The 21,508-nt window shown below is 31.5% G+C and overlaps 1 protein-coding gene across 47 annotated transcripts in view; it reads left to right on the top strand.

Moving 5' to 3' along the window:
- RIMS2 (regulating synaptic membrane exocytosis 2) overlaps positions 1-21,508 on the top strand; it is a 583,728-nt gene that overhangs the window by 301,191 nt on the left and 261,029 nt on the right. For 30 of the 47 annotated variants that reach the window (XM_078072141.1, XM_078072147.1, XM_078072143.1 and 27 more), the window contains 3 exons: positions 9,380-9,510; positions 14,964-15,135; positions 18,008-18,161. In XM_078072141.1, coding sequence (XP_077928267.1) covers positions 9,380-9,510; positions 14,964-15,135; positions 18,008-18,161 — 457 coding nt within the window. Of the gene's footprint in view, positions 1-5,713; positions 5,762-9,379; positions 9,511-14,963; positions 15,136-18,007; positions 18,162-21,508 lie in introns of all 47 variants that reach the window. The other 17 variants (XM_078072144.1, XM_078072115.1, XM_078072104.1 and 14 more) reach the window with 1 other exon arrangement.

Genomic DNA, 21,508 nt, shown 5'->3' with positions numbered 1-21,508 from the left:
AATCATTGGGGTATGAATATTGCTGTAAGTATAATGATATTTGAGAAGCTTTGGTCAACAGACAATACTAAGTAAATGGGGAAATATATAATAGATAACTGAGTATACTGGGTGATTTCATAGTAAGGGATCCCTAATTTGAACATCTTATATAAAAATTAAAAATTCAATTAGGCATTTTCTGTCCATATTAGAAGAGCTTCACAAATTTGAGCCCTCACTTTTTATCAATTTCTTCAGTTGCCATTCTCTTTTTAAACTATTTAAAATATTAAAATATCTAAATTCATCCAGTTGTATTTTAGAAACATCATGTTGATGAGTTACTAAACTTGCAATTTTATATGTATTAAGAACTATTTAGATTCTCAAAATCCAGACATTGAATTTTGGATAAAAAATGTTGTAATTGAAAACTAAACTATTCTTGGGCTGATATTTTAAGAGTAATAGAAAAAGCTTTTTGTTTAATCAGCTATGAAATTTCTCCTTTTATTTTTTGGGGGGTGGGAGAGGTGTTTGATTTTTACTGAAGAATTTTTATTAATTAAAAGCTATAGGAAGTATAAGCAGAGCTAACCTTAAAATTATTGAAATAGTTCTTAGACGTATCCATTCTGGGACTATTTTGATCACAAAGGTGACAATAACAGAAAAATTATGCAAGAAAGAAGTTGAGATACTATTAGGAGCTTGTAAATGTCTTACTAAAATTGATTTCTTTATTATTTTCTTTTCCTTTCTCTCATAAACAGAGTGATCTTTTTCATTTGAAGACAGTGGTCTTTCTTTCATTTTCTATAATAAGTAGCATCTTTCTGCTTATTCTTTTACATATATTGACAGCACAGATGTTGTCACTTACAGTTACAAATGTATGTGTGTTTTCTTATACCATTTTAGAAAGTGCTAATATTAACCTTTTTTATTAAATTATTATGGCTCCATTCAAATAGTCCATCTTTAAATAATGCTTAGGATGGCTGGATGATGCCAGTACATAAATGTGTGTGTGTGTGTGTGTGTGTGTGTGTGTGTGTGTGTGTGTGTGTGTGTAGTTGGCTTCAGTTGATGGAGGAGGGAGTAGAAGTTAGACTTCCATAGTAAGTAAGTATCGCTTTGTTACTGTCTTTGAAATCCCAAGGCCCTGTAGACATTGGACTGGGGAAGCAGGTGGGGGGTGGGGGGAGATTGAGGAGCATAATGCAGGCATTTAGACAGATTTCAAATTCAGCTATTTTTTATCATGGTTCAGAATGAATATACTAGAAAGGTAAGACTTAAATATTTTGGGGAAATAAAAACTTAAAAGTTTTACTTCTAAGGGTATAATTAGTGATTTAAAGTAATAGTATTTACATTTATAAATGGTGTTAGTTTAAAATCCATGTAATTGTAATTTAAAATGTGTACATTTTATCATTTTCTTATGACTTGGAAGGGGTATGTTCCAGTAAGATAACATTAATAAATACAATACATATTTGTTGTGGTAAATCTAGAGAGTACAGATAAGTAACTAAAAAATAAAAATCACCTATAATCCTACCACTAAAATGTAACTTTTCATATACATACAAGTTTTTAAACAAAAGTGATTAATCTGTGTATAGTATTTTGAGACCTGCTTTTCCACTTAGTAATATATTGTATGCTTTTTTCTTTAAAATTTTTTTCTTTAAATATTTCTCTTAAAATGATTTTAAGAGCTAATATACCATTTTTTAATTTAATTCTCTATTATGGGACATCTTGTTCTTAATTTATAGTACTATAAACAATGATGCCATGGAAATCCTTGAATATAACTCTTACATATTCTGTTAGGTCAGACAAAATTCTTTTGTCAGGATAACTTTCCAGAAGTAAAATTACAATATGAAAGAAAAGAGAAAAAAAATTAAGATTCTTAAAATCTATTGCCAACATTTTCCTCAAAAATGTTTTTATGAAATTAATCTTCAATCATCTATTCAAGATCGCTTCTCGGCCTTTTGGCTAAGATCAAGTGCAGTCATCTATTCAAGAAATATCTGTTAAGTTCTGACCCCAGGTCAGCCACAGTACTAGTTGCCGGGAATACAGCAATGAACAAGACAGACATGGATTTTATCCTCATGAAACTTAATTTTATGTTCGTTCTTTGCATGCAGGAAAACATGAGCAAGATACCCTTCTGATATTATTTCCTTTATATTTAACCCTATTCCTGCCAACTGGAGACAATTTTGGTTTGCTCTAATGATGTAGAGTTTAGGAAATACATCTGCATATATCACCTTTTGGGAAAATTCCTAGGAAGTCATCAGGCAACATTACAGTTCCTATCTCCTTCTACTTATTATACCTTTGGGCATTTTTATTTTGGTGAGATTTTACCTGGGCTCATAACTCACTTACAAATTTATGATGTTGCTAATTCCAGGGAACAAAGGTAATTTATATGGCTTGTGAGCTGACCTCCTAATATATTACGTCAGTTCATGGACTGATATTTTCTCAAATAGAAATATACATATAATTTAAATTGTTGTTTAAACTTTCTTTTAAAGACTATTGATGATTTTAGAAAATTTATGCAGTTTATTTCCTCTTTATGCTTGAATTCTGCTGGCTGCTTGTTATTATCCTAGGGCATAACCGTAAAAGTGCCATGAATACATTTGGTGAGAAACTCAGTATGAGCTCAGGTTTAGGACACCTGGAGTGTGTGTTAACCTTCTCAGTGCCAACACTCCCTTATTTTGGTTCTTTTTAATATTTATGTTCTTCCACAGTTAAACAGTTTCCTTCATCAGAGGATTATTTTTGTAGTTCTTTCATTATTTTTGAATTAATCTGGAGTCTTTGGCTAGTTTTTGATAGAGCGTTAAGATAAAATATAGCCTTTGACTCTTTTTAAAAGTGAGAAATGGCTCAAAATTCTTTCTTTCTATAGGAACACATTGATTCTTATTGACAATCATATTTTATTTTACTTCTGAATCTGTGGTTGATTTACAGCTATAATGTTTCCTCAAGTTACTTTGTTTTAATATTTTTTTGACTCCATTTTTAGTGATTATTTGTAAATATTGTACATAATCATTTTGTATGCCCTTTTAAGTGGAATAAGTAACTGAAGAATAGGTATGTATCCTTCATATCTCCTTAGAAATTCTATAGCCTTTTTAAACCTTTCTGTAAGTGAAAGTGTTTTCCTTTGAGCTTTTACCTATTATACCTCATTGTCACAACCTTGTTATTCCAGAAGAACTGCATAAAAGGAATGCCTTAAAGATAGACAATAAAAAATGCAAAACAAATTGTGTACAAATTCACTTCTTCATTTGTATGAGGCTGACTTGTTACAGGTTTCATCAAATATTTCCTGTTTAAAATACATAAATTAGTATTAATTACAAATTACAATGCAATATATAATACTTCACCATTCCTGTATGAAATATCCAGAATCCATAGAGGCAGAAAGCAGCTTAGTACTTGCCAATAGTTGGGGCAATAGGAGAATGGGGATTGATTCCTTCATAGGTACAGTATATTCTGGGGTAATAAAAAGTTTTGAAACTAGAGGGAGGTAGTGGTTGCACAGCATTGTCCATGTACTAAATGCCACTGAATTGTACACTTTAAAATGGTTACTTTTATGATATTTGAATTTCATCTCAATTTAAAAAACTAGCAAAACAAACATATGTTTAATGTATAAATTTATAGGTGAAGATTAGGTTTAAACTACCATAGATTGTAGACAACCGATTTCAGAAATCTGTGAGTTGCTTATTTGAGACCATTTTAGAAGATGGAAAATGTTTGCCTTAAAGGACTAATTTATTTCAAAGTGCTGTTTGTTTGAAATTAATTTTTTTTTAGTTTATGAAGTAATACTTACTTGCAACAATCTTCCATTACCTTGCTATTTGGGTCTAAAACCGGCAGAACAGGTGAGAGAGCAAGGAAAATAAAATCTATTTCCAAATAAAGTATTTTGTTAGTCCCTCTGTTCAGCTTGCCTTGTTAATCTCTATGCATTTCATACATCCCTCGTCCATTTGCTAGAGAAGTATCCACCTAGGATTATGCAGACAGATATCAGTAAATACTCCATATCTAAAGATTTCTTTCTTCCTTTGGAAATGTCTCTACATGAAAAGGAAGACTGCTTAGATTTGAGACTGCCTTGGTTTTTGGAGAGAGAGAAAGATGACTCATATGATTGATATCTGCTTTTAAGGTCTGCTTTCCTTTGGCTTTTAGATTTATGTCTTAAACAATCTCTATCTGATGATAGTTGAATTAGGCAACAGTCCTTCTACTACCTATTATCTGTTTCCTTATAACAGTGGAAACGTCTGAAGCCTCTATTTATAACTCTTTGAATTAGACAAGAGAAACATCCGTGAGAAGTATGAGGAATGGGATGGAATCTTGGTGAAAGAAGCAGAATTAAATGCCTTGAAATCCATCCCCAAACCCAGAGATATGCATCTGATTTTGTTCCTGATTTAACCATTGGCATGCCTTAATAAAGGCACAAAATTCTGATTATCGTGGTGTCTTTTGGAAACTGTTTCGAAGTGAAAACAGCATAACCCAGAAGAGAAAGAAAATTTGATTTTATTCTGAGAATTTGAAATAGAATGGCTTCATCAGAACTGGGCTTCCTTTTCTTTTTTCTTTTCTTTTCTTTTCTTTTCTTTTCTTTCCTTTCCTTCCCTTCCCTTTCCCTTTCCCTTTCCCTTTCCCTTTCCCTTTCCCTTTCCCTTTCCCTTCCTTTTCTTTTCTTTTCTTTCCTCTTCTCTTGTTTTGTTTTGTTTTTTAGAACCCAGCTTTATTTTCTGTCTTTACACTATCTTACTTTTTGTTTGAGTATGGGCAACTGTATGCACCCCTTTTCTGTCTCTGTTTCCTCATCTTGAATTAGGCATAATAGCAACTACCTCCTACTGTTGTTGGAGGCAATGAACTTGCAATAAATTGTCAGTAAAAGCTTGGAAATATATAAAGTACTATATAAACAAAAAGAAATGAGGTATTATCATTAATAAGTGTTATTAGCAATAAACAGTGTTATCTTGAGTGGTACCTAATAAATGTTTAAAAATGGTGTTTAAATACTAGAATTTGGTATAAATTCTTAAGATGTAAATCAACTAATTAGTCTAGTGCCTTCTGCACACTTTTATCTTACTGTGTTTATTCTTTTAAGAAATGCTAAAGCCAACTTGGCTAATGTTTTTTAAACTTTTGTTAGATAAATTTTGGAGAAGTCATACAGTTAGTTCTACAAATAACTTTTCACTAAAATTCTATGATGCATTTTCATGTAACGTCTTCTTGGACTATGATTTTTTCCTATGGTAGTGTGTTTAAGGGTGAAACCTGAAATTTCTTGACTCTTGGATTATGTTTATACTCATTTTTTTCAGAGTACACAAGCCCAAAAGTGTTACTTTACATTAATTCTTAATTCTTGTTATGTTGATTACATTTAAAAATTCTAAGATTTTATATAGTTTTTATATGTTTTAACATTTTGGCAAAATTAACTTATTCATAATATTGAAGTACTTAATTTAGATATATATTGTTATGGAAAAAGTATATTTAAGGGGTAGTTTTATGTGTTTATTTTACTTTTGGTCTTTTAGTTCCAGCGTGTTGTCCTTTTTGGTTTTGTTTTATTGCTTTTTTCTTTAATTTTGCTTACCAGAGCCAAAGCCTTAGTAGAAGAACAACGCCTTTTGTTCCTAGGGTTCAGGTAAAGGCCTTGTCTGCCTGATAGAAACTAAAGTTGTGTTTTAACCCTTATTTGTATGTTTTTGGAAAATGCGTAGTAGGAAACTTTTTTTGGTATGTTGCTCCAAACCATATTATTGACTTTCAAATCATTTTATAAGCCAGCTTGTAAAATTCTGCATGGGGATTAAAATACAATAAAAATTTAAAGAGACAATCTTTGTTAGTGATTTTATATGATGAACTGAATACTAAAACTGATAGGCTTCAGATTGTACTTATATGTGTATATATATATATATATAACATTGACAAAAATAGCTAATTTTATACTGTTGGTATTATCCTTTATTACACTAAGGTTGCTGTCTCTTTAAATAATTCATTATATCACTTAACATCTACATTCTCTTGCATTTTCCAAGCAACAACTCCTTGAGGAGATTGGCAAATAAATTTGTACCTTATCTAAAATATGAATTTTATGCATATTATATATAAGGTTCAACTTTGGAAAGTGTATTACTTTGAAAGAACAAAATAACAATCTAAATAAAATGTGTTGGGTTTATTTATGTTGTTTACATTTTGTAATTGAAATGTCGTTTAATTTTACTGTAATACTTGGTACAAGTTGTTTGCCTCTTTTCATTAGGAAACCCTTATATGGTAAAGTAATGACAATATAGTTTTTTTTTTTTTAAAGTAGTAGTATGCTTTCCTTGCTTTGCTGCATGTTTTTTTTTTTGTTGGTTTTGAATAATACTAATTTAGTTTAAATTTTAAAAATTACACTTGTTTTAGTTAATGTTATTTAGAGTTAAATATTTACTTGTGCTGTTCAGTTCTCCTTAGGAAATTTAAGAATGGGTACATGGTAAAGCTGGAATGATTGTTATATTAAAACAATCAAAATGATGCCAGGATTTCTATTAATGAAATAGAGCTAAAATAAGAAGTATGTCATATCTAGAATTGTGGAGATACATTTGTTATATTTTGGGGAAATCAACATATATTTTAACCATTCATTTGAAAAGCACAGATAAGAAATTTAGGAATGTGATAAAATAATCTAGCTAAGATAATTCTGTTTTGATAAGGTGAACTGGATATCTATTAAAAACTTCAATGCAAGTCCTGTAATATAAAATGAAAATTAGGGCTATTGATCAAATGCCTAATTTAAGACAGTTTATTAAAAGTTGTAATTTTGATTAAAAAATCAGTAAAATTAAAAAGTGTCCGTTTTTTAATCTATATTATTTTAACATTTATATATTTGGAAAGTAGGATTTAATAGACTGTAAAGTATAATTGTGAAAATATGAAGGCCATATGCTTAATACCTGTTTGCATGAAAAATGAATATTATTGACAAATGATATTTTTGGTTTTCTATGGCATAAGAAATCTAAAAAGAATACTCCTTATCAAACATTAGAAGTTATGTATCTGAAATGTTTCTCTTTAACAATTTTAGAGGAGCAAAAAGATCGCCTGTGGAGATGGCAAGTGCTTAGTTTCATCCCTCAAAAAAATGGGCAGAAATCAGTGATTTTCTCGAATAATTATGAGTGTAGTCTAATAATAATTATTATTGTTTGCGTAAAGTTTATCAGAAATTTTTTCTTTAGCCTTTCAGAATCTTTTTCTCTTTGAAGTGCCTAATATTCATGTCATGATCCTCAGAGAAGGATTTTTAAATATCATGGGAAAATAAAGCCATAAGCTTTTATTGCTATAGAAAATAGAGAATATCAGAAATTAATATGGTTTTGGTGACACATTTTTGAGGAACCATGATGCTATCTGACAACATCTCTGTTTCATCTCATATACAAGACATTCTTGTATTTCTTACTTTTGTTGTTGTTTTCCCCTTATGTCTTTTGCCAGAAGAATAGTTTCTTTTTTCCACTTACCCTCATCTGTATCTATGTTCTCATATTGTTACACAAGGAAATATTTGAACTTTTTTTCTATTTGCATGTTAGAGTCTTTTTTTTTTTTTCCAGGTTGTTGATCCCCTAGTTTAAGGCAGTGGTTCTCAAACTTTAATGCCTATGAGAATCCCCAGGAGGATTTGTTAAAATGCAAGTTCCTGGGCCCCATTCTGATTCAGTAGGTGAGAGGTGGGCCACAGGAACTTTTTTACAAATAAGCCAGATAACACTGATATAAGGAGGTTAGGGAACCACACTTTAAGAAAAACTTGTCTAGAGACCATACCTGGCAGCTCTATTAGGAAAACTTTGTTACACAACAGCAAGATAATACCTGCATTAAACATAAGGACTTAGTACAACATAAAGAGTAATAATTATAGTTTTTAAAAATTAAATTTTCTTACTGTTACTAAGAGGGCTAATTCCATTTGACTGAAAAGCAGAATAAATAATTTTATGTACTCTTCTGGGCCATAAGTCTTCCTCTCCTGAGTCAAAGTCTTGCTCAGCCTCTCATTCTCTAAAATATGAAGTGAGGGACACAACAAAACCATGCTAGAAATGGAACTGCACTACCAGTATATCATATATACATGCATATATATTTATTTTATATGATTTTTATATATATGTATATATATACACTTCAGGAGGAGAGGAAAGGACTGACATGAGATATATATTTAAATTTTTTAAACTGCAAATATTGTACATCCAAATTAAAGGAAAAATTAAACTATTAAAAAGCATATAAACCCCAAAACTATATATAAACCATAATTTTATCCCCAAATTTCAGGTTTTGGATTCAATATCAAGATAGTGGTCAAAGATGTGCTGAGTTCTGAGCCAAAATGTGGGATAGAGCCACAGTTAGAAATCCTGACATGGTAGAAACAGCTAGCTAGGTGTGGGAGTGTGAGGTATGTGTGTGGGAGGTGATAATTGTTAAATCAAATGAATTTAGCAGCTGGATGTGAAGTTCTAATCCCTAATTATGTCATGGGGTAATTACTCACATTTTCTCATCTCCAGTGATAAAATATACCCTGTTATTTTAAGGATGTGATACATCTTCCTCACTAATGAAAAAGGGACTTTATATCTGTGTAAGAAAAATCTATAAAGATGAATTTATTATGGTTTTAAATACAAACTTAAGGAGTCTATTGACTAAAGCTACTAATAATTCCACCTTGCTTATAATCTTTGAAATGTCTTTTAAATGAAATGTTTTGTCTTTTAAAACATTTGCTTAAAAATTCCCTATGAATGCCATATAAATAAGGTATCTATTCAATTCATTTGAGCAATTATTTTGAACTCATTATTGTAGGGGAACTAAAATGAACCACAGTGATTCTTTCATAAAGATAGACACAGAGCAGTCATTGTATATAAAGTTCTTAGTTATGGCAGTATAATTATTACATGCATGTTAATAAGCAATCAAATTAGGATAACAAAAAGCTCAAGTGATTTATCAGTCAACCCCAAATATCTGAATTATTTCCTCTATTCATTGAAGTTATTATAGCATATCCTTTTATTTTAACTATCTGCAACTTACTAGTAGAACTTACATTCTGTGCTCACATTACTGTAAGAGAATGGGGCAAAGATTGGAAATATAAACATTATGGTATGGCAATAAAAGTTTGAGCTGATAAATGAATATTTTTGCTTTTCAGATAAAACTGTGGTTTGACAAGGTTGGTCATCAATTAATAGTTACAATTTTGGGAGCAAAGGATCTCCCTTCCAGGGAAGATGGGAGGCCAAGGAATCCTTATGTTAAAATTTACTTTCTTCCAGACAGAAGGTAGGGATGTGAAACAAAAATAAATGTTCTTGAAAATATATAAGAAATGTTAATAACAGTGGGTGTTTCAATTCTGTCTTATTTATTTTTATGTATCATGCGAGTCAGATATTTATGAAGTTTAACATAAGCATAATGATTCATATTATTCATATGATTCATATTACTCATATGATTCATATTAGTCTTCAAAACAGTGACAGTAAATGCTTCAAGATTGTTTTAAAACATATATCAAATGTTATAATATAGATGATTTTTTTGAATATTTATTTTACATTGTATGGATTCTTAAATGATGTATATTTTCATTTATCAAAATCATTAAAAATTATACTTTTTAAAATCAAGTGCATTTTTAGCACAATCTACAGAAGCAAAAAGCTGGAAATGATACTGAAAGGTATTCATCATATTCCTTTACGACTTCTACCTCCTCACACTAAGATATCATTTCTTTATATTCCATAAAATTAATGAGTGTTTTATGTTTCACCACACCATATCATCCAGGAAACTTTACCGCGGGGCCCAGAATCAGCTTCTTCAAGCGTCATTGGTTTGTGTCCATGCTAACTAGTATAAATGATATTGTTCTGCCCTAATTTAAACAGAGGAATTAGGATTGGAGAAATAGCTTTTCAAAAATGATCTAATCATTTTTAATTTCTGGAACATAAACGAATAAGACTATTGAATAGACATCATGAAAAAAAAGAATTAATGGCACCAATTACCTTTTCGCCAGCTGTTCTGCATCCCTGGTTTGCAGGACAGAGTGCTTTCAAGGTCTGGTCATTTTTTCTCAGGCTGGAAGTGGCCAGGCACAGACGTGATCTTCAACACGTTTACACACTTCTGGACCCTCATGTACTTAGTTCAATTTGAAAATCATCAGATTTGAGTGTCCAAGTAATCATCTGAAGAACAATATCTCAAAGAAAAGGAGAAAAGAAAGGAAGTAGACCATTAACAAAGGCCTTACATTTTATGTGATACCTATTTTGAAGTGAAATTTGTGAAGAAAATTCCTCAGAAAATATGTCAAGGTGCTATCACATCTAAAGTGATTAGAAACTATTTGCCATATAATTTTATCTTACAAAATTTGCTTGAAGAAAAGTTGTTTTCTCACAACTTAGGTTGTCTTTTGGATAGGGATATACTTTGAACTGCAAAGGAAGAAGAGGATATTCATAACTGGGGCTTTTACCTAGCTTAAACTTTAGTTGGATGACAGATTTCATAGGCACATTACCCTGCCATCCTGGAGGCCACATCACCTGGCTTGTTAGAGCACACGTGGTTTCTAGTCCAAGCATTCTTAGAATGCCATCCTAACAACCTGCAGGACATGCTGCCTTCCCATCTATGTTCTTATGTGTACATAGAACTTAAGTTTCTACTCACTCAAATCTTTGAAGAAAGATACTTTTGAAGATGATAAAAGTCTTTCAAATTATGGAATTTATTATTTGATTGACTCTTTTTGTTTAGTTTTATTTTCTTTTACATACCCTCTCCCCCTTTCTGAGCAGATAGATCTCAAATGGAAAGGAAGGTCCCCTTCACCACTCCTTTATGTTTTAAATGTAGTGTTTTTTATCTTTTCTCAACACCAAAGAATGTGGGAAACACTTAAATATTTCATTCTCAAATTATTTCTCAGCTGTTTTCTTGTCTAGTATCAGGAATTTGAAGAATATTTAAGCAAGTTTGTTGCTTAGTTCATTGATTGATAAAGTTGTGTTGGGGTTTATCTTTATTTATTGGAAAGAGAGAGTGAGTGAGAGAGCACATGAGCGGAGGGAGAGGGAGAAGCAGATCCCCTTCTGAGCAGGGAGCTGGACATGGGACTTGATCCCAGGACCCTGAGAGCATGACCTGAGCTGAAGGCAGATGCTTAACCGACTGAGCCACCCAGGAGCCCCAGGGTTTTTTATCTTTAAAAGAGAAAAGAATTCTTTGGTTAACTCAGAAACAGCTACATTATCATCAGTTTTTTTTTTTTCCTGTTGATACAAGTTTTTACACATGCATAAAGGACTATTTATGCTTTTGGTATGAATTATTCCATTTTTCTTGAGTTTTTCTGGGAGAAAAACTATTTGAATAGGTGAATGTAGAAAATAATTGATACCTTTTTATTGATAAGAATTCCTGGAGGGACACGTGAGACTGCATTGAAGAGATTTAGACTGCAACATCACTGTGTTAGTCAATCCATTCAAAACATTATTTTCTAAGTAATGAACTATGTACTCTAAAAAATAGCTGGGTGTGCTTTCCACTCTTTTATATCTTGAAGTAAAGTTGGTTTTCAGTCAAAATACATTTCTTTCTCTCATTTTGAGTGAACACATCAAGTCTTTGCATACAGTTACTCTAGTAAATTAAATGGAAACCAAAAATACTGGTAGCATGAAAATACATAGAAAAGGCTTTAGGTTAGATTTTATTTAAAAAAAATAGTTTCCATTCTTAACAGGTAAATGATGCTGTTAGAGATCAATGATTTATTTTATTGTTGTTGGGCTGCTATTAAAAAAAAAATCTCAATAGTATGTGTATTGATCTTAGTTTTTAAATACTCTTAGCAACTTTTCAGTGTTTGACTTATACAACCTGATCTTATTTTGTTTGTTTCTTTGTTTTTTTCATTTTATTATGTTATGTTAATCACCATACATTACATCATTAGTTTTTGATGTAGTGTTCCATGATTCATTGTTTGCGTATAACACCCAGTGCTCCATGCAATACGTGACCTCTTTAATACCCATCACCAGGCTAACCCATCCCCCCGCCCCCCTCCCCTCTAGAACCCTCAGTTTGTTTCTCAGAGTCCATAGTCTCTCATGGTTTGTCTCCCCCTCCGATTTATCCCCCTTCATTTTTCCCTTCCTGCTATCTTCTTCTTCTTCTTCTTCTTTTTTTTTTTTTTTTTAACATATAATGTATTATTTGTTTCAGAGATACAGGTCTGTGATTCAACAGTCTTACACAATTCACAGCGCTCACCATAGCACATACCCTCGCCAATGTCTATGTTTGTTTTACGATTTTATTTTTAAGTAATCTGTATACCCAACATGGGGCTCGAACTCACAACCCCGAGATCAAGAGTTGCATGTTCCACTGACTGAGCTGCCCCCCCTTTTTAACCTGTTGTTATTTTGAAGGTTTTTGTTATACTTCTAAAAGAAAAACTCATGTGCTTTTTTTTTTTAACTTGCTGAAGATAATTTTTCATGGTTCTTTGCATGGATTGGTGGTTCAGTACACACTAAATTACCTTATTAATGTTAATTGTACATGGTGGATGTGCGAGGAATTTCAGTGATTGTCTACTCTTCTTCCTACCCAGTATAGAAATCCCTTCTGAAATAGTCCTCCTTATCTGAGAACTTTTTTCACTCCTTAAGAGGAAGTCAAGGTTTATTCTTCTATTCCCTTTCGAATTGCAGTATAAACCGTTGTTGAATTATGCAACAAGGCTCCCACTAAATGCTTTCTTCCTGGCTTTAAAGGAGGGAACTTTCTCTCTTCACAGGGTCTCATAATTAATTTTTTAAAGTGTGGAATATACATAGATGCTTTATAAATATTTGCGAAAATTTTAGATGAAGAGAGGAGATGACAGGAGTAAGAAATCATAATCCTCGTTATTATTTCTATTATTTAGTTATTTTTATTTATAATACCACATTTCCATAACATGGAATAGAGTTAAAATTTCCTACATGGGTTTGCAAAGTTATTTTCCTAACAAGACCATAGAAATTAATAAAGATACATTGTTTTAAACTGGCTTTCTGCCACATTAAATATATGAGCTCTGGAAACATATGTGCTCTTGATTAGTTAAATCCAATCTGTATTGAGCATTACACCTTGTATTTACCTAAGAGAAGAAGTTGCATAGCCTCCCCAATCCAGAGACACCCTGTCCTTTCTTAGTTCTCCCTGGTTCCTATATTCCAACAGTCTTAGAATTGTGTTGTGCTGAGGGAATTTGTGGCAGTTAATACGGTTCTTCTCAGAGTTTATGGTCCACTTCTCACTTCAAATAAGCTCTCTAGATAGCTTAACGTTTTCTTTCTAGATGATTTTCTTTATTCCTATCTAGCCATTGATCCTCTCTAATAAGCTAGAGTAGTGATCTCCAAAAGGAATGGATGCACCCAGGGGATGTCTAAGACAATCCATTGGAGTTCAGGAAGAAATATTTGAATTTTCTAAATTTTAACCTAATTATTTTTAATTTCTAATTTTGTATATTCACAAATTCACACAATATATTAGTACAACAGTACAGTAATACACGTATATATTTCATAAATATATATCCATATAATGGGATGCTTTGTCAAAAACATTCACTTGATAGAAATATGCAGTCAAAAAAAGTACAGAAGCCTCTGAGCTAGAAGCCCCATCTATTAGGGATGGCCAGCTTGCATTTCCAGCCCACATTATAGTGGTGACCTCACATAGAAATAATTTTACAGGGGCGCCTGGGTGGCTCAGTCAGTTAAGCATCTGACTCTTCGGGGACCTTGTGCGCTGGTGGTAGGAATATAAATTGGTGCAGCCATTATGGAAAACAGTATAGAGGTTCCTCAAAAAGTTAAAAATACAGGGGCACCTGGGTGGCTCAGTCGGTTAAGCAGCTGATTCTTGATTTCAGCCCAGGTCATGATCTCAGGGTCCTGAGATGGAGCCCTGTGTGGAGCCCTATGGGGTGTGAAGCCTGCTTAAGGTTCTCTCTCTCCCTCTACCCCTCCCCCACCCTCTCTAAAAAAAGAAAAAAAAAGAAATAATTTTACAGTGCTTTTAAAGACCTGATAACTGTCAAATGGACAAGTATGTATTTCTTTATGCAAGAAAGTAACTTGATAAAATGTAATTATAATTGCTCAGCTGAACTATATGGATAAAAAGTAAACACAATTTATTGGACTTTTGTGCAATTACACTTCTGTAGTTTAAGTGAGCAGCATATGTAATGTTATCGGTTCATTGCCATTTTGAAGGTTCCCAATAGGGCAATATGTATTATAGAGTTAATATTCTTCAGTCTGGTTTTATTTAGATTTTGAGAAAGATGAAGTTTTTAATTATCATGGAAGGATTTCAGATTTTTTGAAATATTGCCTTATGGAGCACTGGGTGTTATGAGCAAACAATCATGGAACACCACATCAAAAACTAATGATGTACTGTATGGTGACTAACATAACTTAATAAAATTTTAAAAAAAGAAATATTGCCTTTATAAAGTGATGTAATTATATCCTTATAAATTTTAGTAGGAATTTAAATGATTATAATATTTATAATGTATGATAAATTGTGGTAAAATTTCACTCCCTGCCTGAGAAATTTTAAATGAATAATTTTTAGGGCAAAACTTAAAGGTTTAAGTTCATATGTTCTTATCTTTTTTATAGTGATAAAAACAAGAGAAGAACTAAAACAGTAAAGAAAACATTGGAACCCAAATGGAACCAAACATTCATTTATTCCCCAGTCCACCGAAGAGAATTTAGGGAACGAATGCTAGAGATTACTCTCTGGGATCAAGCTCGAGTTCGAGAGGAAGAAAGTGAATTCTTAGGAGAGGTATCTGGAATTTTAAAGCTGAGACTATTCATGTCCTCTTAAATACTTTTCTTTATGTGATTATCAGTAAAATCTTCTATTTTGAATATCTGGAAAAGTAAACAGTTTCTTTCATGGAATGTATTTAGCTACTGCTCCAAGACAAAACATTGATGCCATAAAAAATGGTTTCTAAATAATCTGTGACAATTTTTAGATGTTTATTCCTATTGTAGAAATCTCAGTGTTGATGCTGAAAGGTTGGTTTGTGTTTCACAAATGTATTGCATTTGTGGCAGTTAATACAGTTCTGTTTAGCTCCCAGAGCTAAATAGTGATTTATCATTACACAGCAGTTCTCATATACATAATCACGAACACTATCATGTTTGCACAGGACCCTAAAAGGAAATAAAAAGATTCATTTATTCCTGTGGGCTGATTTCCTTTGTAAATTTATTAAATATTCATATTATAGAATCCATATTATGATATGGTTCGTATTAAAAATCTATTCTTCACTTTCTTTCCCATTTTGAATTCCTAGTGGCATGATATGTTGAACACAAGAGTTTTAAATAAGACAGACTTTGATTCATATTAAACCTTTTTCGCTTACCAGTTAGTTTGAGCTTAGACAAGTTCTTTTAACCTTTGTTAGCCTTGGTATCCTTATCTGTAAAAGTTGAATAAGACCAATCTAGCAGTTTCTTTCTGAGAATTAAGATAATATATGACATCATTCTTAACATACAGTAGACACTTCTAATTTGGTTTTGTCTCCCCATTTAAGAGTTTTTGTAAAGGTTAAATTAATAAATGTAAATAAAAATGTTTTTTAAATTATCAAATGATATACAAATATTAGTTATTACAGACTTGCAGTAATAAGCATTATTTCTGTAATGGGAAAACTGCATTTCCCTGATGATTAGTGATGTTGAGCATCTGTTTATGTGTCTATTGGCCATCTGTATGTCTTCCTTGGAAAAATGTCTGATCATGTCTTCTGCCCATTTTTTAAATTGGATTATTTGGGTTTTTTGGTGTTGAATTACATAAGTTCTTTATATATTTTTGATATTAATCCCTTGCTGCATATATCATTTGCAAATATCTTCTCCCGTTCAGTGGGTTGCCTTGTTGTTTTGTTGAATGTTTCCTTTGTTGTGAAAAAGCTTTCTGTTTTAATGTCCCAATAGTTAATTTTTGCTTTTGTTTCTCTTACCTTAGGAGACATATTTAGAAAAATGTTGCTATGGCCCATGTCAGAGAAATTACTGCCCATGCTCTCCTCTAGGATTTTTATGGTTTCAGGTCTCATTTAAGTCTTTAACCCATTTTGATTTTGTATATGGTGTAAGAAAGTGGTCCAGTTTCATTCTTCTCATGTAGATGTCCAGTTTTTCCAACATCATTTGTTGAAGAGACTATATTTTTCCCATTATATATTCTTGCTTCCTTTGTTGAAGATTAATTGACCATATAATTGTGGGTTGATTTCTGGACTCTCCATTCTGTTCCATTGATCTATGTATCTATTTTTGTGCCAGCACCATACTGTTTTGATTACCGTATCTTGAAATCTGGGATTTGATACCTCTATTTTTGTTTTTCTTTTTCAAGATTGTTTTGGCTATTTGGAGTCTTCTGTAGTTCCATATAAATTTTAGGATGATTTGTTCTAGTTCTTTGAAAAATGTTGTTGGTATTTTGATAGAGTTGCGTTAAATCTATAGATTGCTTTAGGAATATGGATGTTTTAATAATAATCTTCCAATGCACGAGCATGGAATATCTTCCCATTTGTTTGTGTCATCTTCAATTTCTTTCATCAGTGTTTTACAGTTTTCAGAGTACAGGGCTTTCACCTCCTTGGTTAAGTTTATTCCTAGGTATTTTTTTATTTTTTGTGCCATTGTAAATAGGATTGTTTTCTTAATTTCTCTTTCTGCTACTTCATTATTAGTGTATAGAAATGTACCAGATTTCTGTATTTTGATTTTGTATCCTGTGACCTTACTGAATTTATCAGTTCTAGTATTTTTTTGTTAGTCCTTAGGATTATCTATATATAGTATCATGTCATCTGCAAATAGTGAAAATTTTGCTTCTTCCTTACCAATTTGGATGCCTTTTATATCTTTTTCTTGACTGATTGCTATGGCTAGGACTTCTAGTACTATGTTGAATAACAGTGGTGAGAGTGGACATCTTTGTCTTTTTCCTAATCTTACAGGAAAAGTTTTCAGTTTTTCACCTTTGAATATGATGTTAGCTGTAGGTTTTTCATATATGGCCTTTGTTATGTTGAGGTATGTTCCCTCTAAACCTACTTTTTTAGGGTTTTTATCATGAATGTACTTTGTCAAGTGCTTTTCTGCATCTACTGAAGTGATCGTATGGTTTTTTTCCTTTCTCTTATTGATATGATGTATCACATTGATAGATTTGTGTATATTGAACTACCCTGCATACCAGGAATAAATCCCACTTGATTGTGGTGAATGATTTTTTAATGTATTTTTGGATTTCGTTTGCTAATATTTTATTGAGAATTTTTGCATCTGTGTTTATCAGAGATATTGGCCTGTAGTTTTTTTTTTTTTCTTTTTTGTAGTGTCTTTATGTAATGGCAAATTTAACAGTAGGTGGGTGGTCAGAGGTCTATAAAATATCTAGATATTTAAAATTATTAAGTCAATAAGAAGTTATGCATATTTATCTTTTATTTAGTTATTGTCAAAACATATGGACAATTTTGTAACATGACATTGCTTTTGACCTAACAACATTATTATTATAATTATCATTATTATAAAAGTTATGAGACCATTTAAGGGAGTTTCTATATTGTAGATATATAATCTTCTTTTGTCTCTTGACTTTGTAGATTTTAATTGAATTAGAAACAGCATTATTAGATGATGAGCCACATTGGTACAAACTTCAGACCCATGATGTTTCTTCATTACCACTTCCCCACCCTTCTCCATATATGCCGCGACGACAGCTCCATGGAGAAAGCCCAACAAGGAGGTTGCAAAGTAAGTTTTCAGTGAGATTTATCAGACCTTTATTGAATTATCTTAAACGATATATATGTCATAGAATTTGAAGATCCCATTATGGGTATTAACAAGCATCTATTAGTGTTTTCATAGCTATTGATGGTTTTAAATTGATACACTAAAATGAGGTTATATTTATAGCATTCATTTATCACAGTATGACCCCAAATGAAACACAGTTATGTTTTAATTTTGGCTATTGGAAACTTATGTAAGAATGAGATAGCAGCTATAGTAAAATTTGGTCATGTAGCTATACATATCTGAAATTATGATTTCCATCTTCATTATGCCAAGTATTTTATAAATATGGAGGATGGCAAGTATAGCATAGTGGTTGAAACCATGACCATGAGCATTAGTCAAACAAACATGGGTTTAGAATTTGATTCTCTCACTTAAGAGACATATGACTTCAGGTAGGTTTTCTCTCTATGATTCACTTTCCTCATTATTTCCTCAAAAATAATACCTACATTAAGGGTGGTTATAAAAGTTAAATATTCTCAGGAATATAAACTGATGTGATTATTGTTGTTGTTATTATTATCATCATCAGTGTTGGCATTTTACCCTGAATTATACATAGTCCAAAGTATCAAGTAGAATTTGATCAATTCAGAGAATATTAAAAGAAACTTGGAAATGTTTTCTAGACTGAAAAGTGGCATTATTGGTTTGTTGTTCCTGCGAATCTAATTTGTTTTCTTGATGTGTCTATTATAAAGGGGGGGGGTTGTCTCCTCGCTTCTTTGTGTAGCGTTCATGGGATAATTTTATCTTCATGGAGTCAGCACGTTCCAGGCTTAGCAACATTTTTTTTGTGAAGTAATGGAGAATTGATTGACATTAAACAAATTGCAGAAGTATAAATTTATAAGCACAAAAGCCATGTCATTTATCAATCATGGGAAATATATTTGGCAACATAACAAATGACTGTTGTCTACATGGATCACAATCTCCCTGCTGAATAGAGGACTAAATTATATATCAGAAGGCTATTTGATGAATAGAGAATTAGAGCAAAGGATAGGTCTTATGGGATATTTAGTCATAGGAAAGCCTAGAGAATTACCTTCACTCCTTTTTAAAATAATGTCTCTGATGACTAGAATTTTATTTTCACTAGCTACAGTCTTTTATACTTGGGTGGTATTATTTAAACACTAATTTTACAGCACTCACTTTTTTCAGCTTCTCCACAAAGTAAACATTTACCCACTGTTATTTGCATTGGCCTTAACATCATTTTTTGTTGTAGTAATTACACTACTATGAATTTTATGTGGACTCATTTAGTGTCTATTCTTTCGGGTCACTGTACTCTACTAAGTCATTCTCTCTAAATCACAATGTAGGATCATGGGTTAGTACATGAAGTTTACTAATGTAAATCAATTTGTACTAATTCTTATAGCTTAAGTTTATAGCTTAAGTTTACTAATGTAAATCAATTTGTACTAATTCTTATAGCTAATGCTAATACTTATTCTAGTTGCTATTACAATAACTAGTTTTGATGACTTTTAATATCTGAAACTCTTAAATCTACCAACAATTTTCATTACTTTTTTCCTCCCCAGTGAATTAAGAATAGTGTATGTGAAGAACAATGAGAATAGAGTTCTTTCTAGTTAGCTACATGTATCATAGATTTTCATGCAATTAATTTGACTTAGTCGAGTTTGTAGCTTTTAATATTTAATCATCCCCCAAATGGCTCCTCTGCTACTTAATCATTAATAGTATTAAATTCATTCATGGGTAATATGGTTTCATGTTGCACCATTCAGTCTTGTCACTACCTACCAACTAACCTCTAATAAAATAGATTTTCAATATTTGAACATATGGGAAAAATTGGTGTTTTACACCTAAAATGTAATCATAATTTATTAGCAATGTGTAGGACTGAAGATAAGTAAAAATATGTACATATGCATAAAGGAAATGAAGATTAGGAAATAACACTTAGAAATAGTTAGAAAGTTAAAGACATTACTATTGGCTGAGGATATATTGTTCATCAATGTTGAGCATTTAATATTTTCTTAATTCTTTTTGAGATGGAAGTCCAGGCAACCTTGATTATAAGGTTTGAATGGTTTCCCCAGTAAAGGAATTAGTGAAAGTATTTGAAATAGATGGCTTCTTCTTACACCAGTATTTCCGTATGTGGCAAAATAAGAGGGTTCTATGTCAAGTTAAGACATGTATAAATAAACATTAATTACTTTAAAAATTCATTCATAAGAATGACCTCCTTCAAGGTTTTTTTTTTTTTTTTTTCATGGAGAGAGTAAATATTGCATTTATTTATAAGTATGTCTTATTTCTTATTTGGTCAAAAATCATGGTTATTAACATATTTGATGGAACATATGCATGAACAGTTATCATCAAAAATATATAATAATCCCTCATTTATTCTCTACATCTGCATAATAGAATATGTTGGTAATTCAATCTCTGAGGCCGTGAGCTGAGGCTATGAGCTTATTGAATATATATGGGTATTTACTGGTATTGTTGGAATTCTGTTTTCTCTGCTCATGATTTCCTATTTTAAATTTGTAGATTCAAATGATTCAAAAAAGTACTTCATTTCCATGGACATTTGTAATTTATAATTTTAAACATGTAAGGAAATATTTTTAAAACCACTCTAATAATAATTATTTCATATATCTTATAGCTAACTTTAATATTTTCTTAATTCTTTTTGAGATAGAAGTCCAAGCAACCTTGATTATAAGGTTTGAATGGTTTCCCTAGTAAAGGAATTAGTGAAAGTATTTGAAATAGATGGCTTCTTCTTACACCAGTATTTCTGTATGTGGCAAAATAAGAGGGTTCTATGTATTAAAACATCTATAGAAAGGGCCACTTGCTCATTGCTCATGTCTGAAAGAAATTAGGTTATGAGAAATTAAAATTTTAATATGAAAGTAATATTTTCTACAATTTTTAACTTCAGTCTACATTTACCACTCCTATCCCAGATATTTAGACATTACCAAATGATGGGACCGTGCATATTTCAAAGAGTGATTGATTAAGCATTTTTAAAAAGATGTAAGCAAGATTGGAACCATATGTTCAAATAACTAAAATTTATCAATAGAGAAGTGAGATTGCTTTTTTAGATGGTAAGATGTCTCACATATTCACATAATTTTATTTTGACTCATTGGTAAGAAACTATTCATTACTGTCCTGACACATAAAGAGATTGTTTTTGAAGGTGTATTTTGATGTTTAAGTTTTTATTTTTATATATTCTTTACTGTCATTCAGTTAAAGTTGCATAGTGTCTTAAG

The sequence above is a fragment of the Halichoerus grypus genome, chromosome 5, assembly GCF_964656455.1.
Source record: "Halichoerus grypus chromosome 5, mHalGry1.hap1.1, whole genome shotgun sequence".
Classification (NCBI taxonomy): Eukaryota; Metazoa; Chordata; class Mammalia; order Carnivora; family Phocidae; genus Halichoerus; species Halichoerus grypus.
This window is presented reverse-complemented; position numbering and strand designations above follow the sequence as displayed.